The following is a 4458-nucleotide window of genomic DNA, read 5'->3' as shown; positions in this document are numbered from 1 at the left end:
AGGGAACTGTGCTTACAGCTGGTTGTCTGGGGATCCTCCATCACGAAGAGAAGGTGCCCGCGAGCCGGCGGGGAAACACCGTCCGGCGCAGAGGCAAACGGCAGCTATTCACACTGCGGCGATGCAGAAGTACTCGAGAGCATTGGCGCCCAGCCGACTGCACTCCTCACCTTTGCTGTTCAAGTCGTCTTCGTCGTCACTGAACGCGGCCTCAGCGTTGTCATAGCAACTGTCATCCTTTTCTGACATATGATTGTCCATCTCCATGGAAACGGGTTCCTCAATTTTGACTGCAAGAACGTACGCAAAGGGGTCAGAGCAGAAAGTGAGGTTACGATGGCTCCTCGCACAGCTGAGGGGCAGGGCAGGCTGTGCCTACGAGTCACCTCTACCGATAAACAGGCTCCGGCAAGGAGATAAAAATCCTCTGAAAAGGGAAGAGAGAATCTGGGCAAGTGACGGACCCTGGAGAACTCAAAGCTGGGGAAGGGCACTCCCAGCGACTCCATTTAACCATCCCCACTCAGTGCCGAGGGTGGCAGGACCGGGGCATTCTCCACGAAAGCCGCCCAGCATCCTTCATGCTTCATCCCTCACCCAGGCCAACAGCAGAGCCCGAGTCCCTGAGCAGAGCAACAGCTTTGCCAGCTCTGCGAGGCTGAGAAGCTTGGGGCAGCAGGGGAAGGTGGGTCCCTTCAGCCGGAGCGGCTGATGCAACAGGAAAAGCAGACAGGCTTACAGGCACAGTCCTTCAGCGGATCTGGCAAAGCAGCAGCACTCTCCTGTTAAATACAGGTTAGAAATGCTTGCTCTTTGTTTAACCTAATTATGTTAATCAATTAGCCTACGGAGAAGAAAGGCTAAGTAGCCCCTATGGAGCAGAGACAGAAACGGGTAGTGTGCATCTTTAGTGTACAGCAGGGCTGAGGCGAAGGGAGACCACAACCATCCCTAAATAGGAGCACCCAGAGCCCTCCTCTCCCCGGAGTCCCGGTCCGACCCTCCGAACGGCTGCTGTCGCTGCAGGAGAGCCGGGGAAAACCCCGTCTCTGGGAAGGCAGCACCTGCAGCAGGCTCCCTCCGCCGCCCGCCCCGCTCCCTACCTTCGATGGGGGGCGAGGGCGAACTGCAGAACTCTGGGAATTTCTCCCTCAACATGGCGCGGAGCTCTTTGTCCAGCTTGGGGTTGTCGAAGAGAGGGGCCAGATGTCTGCGTTGGGGGGTAGGAAGGGAAAGGGATGAGAAAGAGCCGGGATGCGGTGCCCCGCTGCGTAGCTTCACCGCGGAGGACATGCAAGGGGCTCTTCTCCCTTATGTCAGGGCTTTGGTTTGCGTTACGGACCACAAGCTACAAGGGCCCACCTTCCTTCCTGCAGCTCAGCTGGGGTTCCCTCACTTTGCCACCAATGGGACCTGTGTCACCAGAAGGCACGTGGGAAGGGGAGAAGGTCTTCTCTCCTGGGAGGGGAACCTGGCTGATGCGGGAGCTGTCTGCAGGCTGGAGCACCATGAGCAAGGCTGCCCCATTCAGCTCGAGGACCAGAAAGGGCTGGGGACATTTCTGTTCATCTGAAGCGGAGCGGCTATAGCTTTCTTAACCCACCCATTCCCTTGCTTCAAGGAACAGCTCTCAGGACAAGCCTCAGCACCGTAAAGACACAACTATGGCTTCTTCCGTGGTTCATACACAATACAAATGCCTTCCGCGGCTTTTACAGAGCCTGGAGGTCGTTTTGACTAGGCTGGTGAGACCCAGGAAAACTGGTGCACAGCAATTTCATAAACGTAGTAAAATTCTGGGGTGTCTTACGCAAGGACTCGCTTCTCCACAATGTGGGTGAGAGAGTTGAACACGCCTTGCCGGACGTGAGCCTCCAGTGGGGGGTAGAAGTTGGGAATGATCTGAAAACAGGAGAACGACCACGGGGCATGCGGTCCTGGAGGACAGCTGGAGACGGGCCCTGTGTGAGAACGCTGCACAATGGCTTTTTTGCGTCCTCGGTCTCTCTGAAGACGTCTCAACTCAAGCACCACATCCCAGCTGCTCTTGACCAAGAGGGGCAGCAGGAGAGTTCTCCGAGTGCAGCATCTTGGGGACGGTGGACAGAAGGGGGACCAGCCCGTGCCTCTGGCTTTTCTATCCCGGAGGGCCAGCCGGTGCCTCTCCCAGGGATGAGAAAAAACACACAGATGCTGCCTCGTGAGCTGTGAGAAGCCCTGGGGCTTGCCAGGGCCAAGCTCCAAGCAGCAGCAACTGCTGCAAGAGTGGGGGGAATAGAGAAGGGCACCCTAAACAACATTCAGCTCTGTCCACACATACCTTTTCTTCTGGAGGGAGTAAGAGGACTCCTCCCTGAAAACTGGGTCATCCCGGGAACCTTCCACCTAGTTCCTCTGCCAGAAGCCAGCAGCTGCTTTTGGACTCAGGCAGCCCGGGGACGGGAGCCCACAGAGCGTGCTGGGCGTGAGGGAGGAAAGCGATGCAACTCGCAGCTCTTCCAGCGCTCATGCCACAGAAAGACTCCACTTCCAAGAAACACCACCAGTCCTCCCTGGGACCAAATTACTGGAACTGGCAACTCTTGGCACCGCTTCCCCCAGGACGGAGGGGCAGGACCAGCTCTGCTCCCTGCCCAAGGACGGCTGTCCTTTGGAAGGGAGATGATGGGTCTCACTTGTCCCCCGCTGCAGTGAGATTCTATTTGCCCTCAGGGGATGACACTGGGCCAAGCATTTCATTAGCTACTAAAGGGGACAATTCAGAAGCCTTTTTCCTACTAATGCTCATCATTCTGGAAGGATTTCTTTGCAGAGTTGGGAAGTCTTACATGCCTTCCCACAGTGGCATTCCCATTAAGGAATGACACACGGGCCTAACGCTCCGACCTCCAGACCCTGGATTTATCAAGAGACCGCTAGGACTCATCAAAGCCGCTGGTGGCTGGTTTTAAGAGGCGAATAATTTGGCTGAGCGTCCGCAGCCGTGTGGCCTGACTATGCTCTTGGCAGACCAGCAAGGGGAAAATCCCTCCTTAATTTAGCATAGGTAAGGGGAGGTTAAAAGGGCTGCCAGCAGATACTGAGTTACTCCACAGCCTGTTTCGCAATCAAGAGGCTCAGGGCAGAACAGACCAGATGATGCACTGAGGAATGCGGGGGGGAAAAAAGAAGGGGGAACAGCTTTTTTGTTTTGGGCTTGGGGTTTTTTTTGGCTTTGAAGAATGGGCAGTGAGATGACACTATTTTGCTGCTCCAGTACCACTGGCTCTAGGGATTCAATAAATTCCCTTCCTGCGGGATGGAGAGGCAACGGGCCTTTGCCCCGAAACTCTCTGGGGAGCGAAGACATCTGTCTTGCTTGAGCCTGCATTACCGTTCCTGCCTTTCGTGACCGGTCAGCACAGAGCAAGGGGCGGCCCGCAGGGAGCGGGCTGTGCAGCTCACCACTCGACTGCTCCCAGCTTCTCTCTTGGCAGAGAAGGAAAAGCACTGACCCACACCAACGTGCTGCTGCACCAGCGATGGGCAGCAGGGGAGTGCTCAGAGAAGAGCATGGCTGAAGGGCCCGGCTGCGGTCCCTAAGGGAGCATCACACATCACTCAACCCCCATCATGCAACTCATTTGACAGGCCAGGTAGTTCCCCGGAGAGCGAGGGGCAGCTCACCCGGCACATGAAATCCAGCAGCGTGGCGGTGATGGCAGGGTGAGGCTTCATGGAGTGATGCATCACCAGAATGGCAGGCTCTGGAAGGAGAGAGCAGGGAGGCTTCTGCTGAAAGCCCCAGAGATGTCCATACCCCCTGTGCCCCCCCCAGTTCCTGCAGACCCAGCCTTCTGCCCCTGGGACGCAGAGGGAACCCCCTTCTTTTGGCTTGTACACACCCTTGCCCTCATCCAGCTCCTAAATAACACTTAGGCTTCAAACAATGGCCAGAGCCAACTTCCCTGCAGGCAGAAGCTCCCAGCAATGCCCCCGGCTGTATCAGTCCTTGCTCATGCGCCCTGGGACAGCCCTGCCGTCAGGCAGCCTGCCTGCCCAGAGGGAGGGACGCTCTGGGGCCGGCCACTGACCTCAAGGAAGACGCTCGCTGCTACCACGGATAGGAAAGCCACAGTTAAAAGTGGCTCCATCAAAGCAGCTCTCCTGCAAGCCAGCAAATCCCAGGAGTTCAGGGCAGGGGAGGGAACGGATACCCTTTGGAGATAATCTGTTGGGCTTTCCCCCACCAGATCCCCGTACCTCTGGAAGGCATTAACCCCTTCTTCGACCCTTGCCCATTCAGAGAAAGACTCCCCGTCGAGTACCTATATTCATGATGCTGTCCTTCTCGGGGTTGAAGAAGAGCCAGTCATAGAATAAGGCCAGTTTGGCATTTGAAGCAGCAACGTTGGACTAGAGAAGAAAAAAAAAAAAATACAAATTGTCTGATGAATACAGCGCTGAGCCCCTGTCCCC

The 4458-nt window shown here is 56.3% G+C and overlaps 1 protein-coding gene across 1 annotated transcript in view; it reads right to left on the bottom strand.

The window, feature by feature from the left end:
- INTS3 (integrator complex subunit 3) overlaps positions 1 to 4458 on the bottom strand; it is a 57578-nt gene that overhangs the window by 25759 nt on the left and 27361 nt on the right. Inside the window, exons 15-19 of the mRNA XM_009322224.1 lie at positions 4308 to 4395; positions 3667 to 3746; positions 1811 to 1902; positions 1104 to 1210; positions 171 to 290 (exon numbers count right to left, since the gene is read on the bottom strand). Coding sequence (XP_009320499.1) covers positions 171 to 290; positions 1104 to 1210; positions 1811 to 1902; positions 3667 to 3746; positions 4308 to 4395 — 487 coding nt within the window. The remainder of the gene's footprint in view (positions 1 to 170; positions 291 to 1103; positions 1211 to 1810; positions 1903 to 3666; positions 3747 to 4307; positions 4396 to 4458) is intronic.

Source organism: Pygoscelis adeliae, unplaced genomic scaffold, assembly GCF_000699105.1.
Source record: "Pygoscelis adeliae isolate BGI_AS28 unplaced genomic scaffold, ASM69910v1 Scaffold704, whole genome shotgun sequence".
NCBI classification, from domain to species: domain Eukaryota; kingdom Metazoa; phylum Chordata; class Aves; order Sphenisciformes; family Spheniscidae; genus Pygoscelis; species Pygoscelis adeliae.
This window is presented reverse-complemented; position numbering and strand designations above follow the sequence as displayed.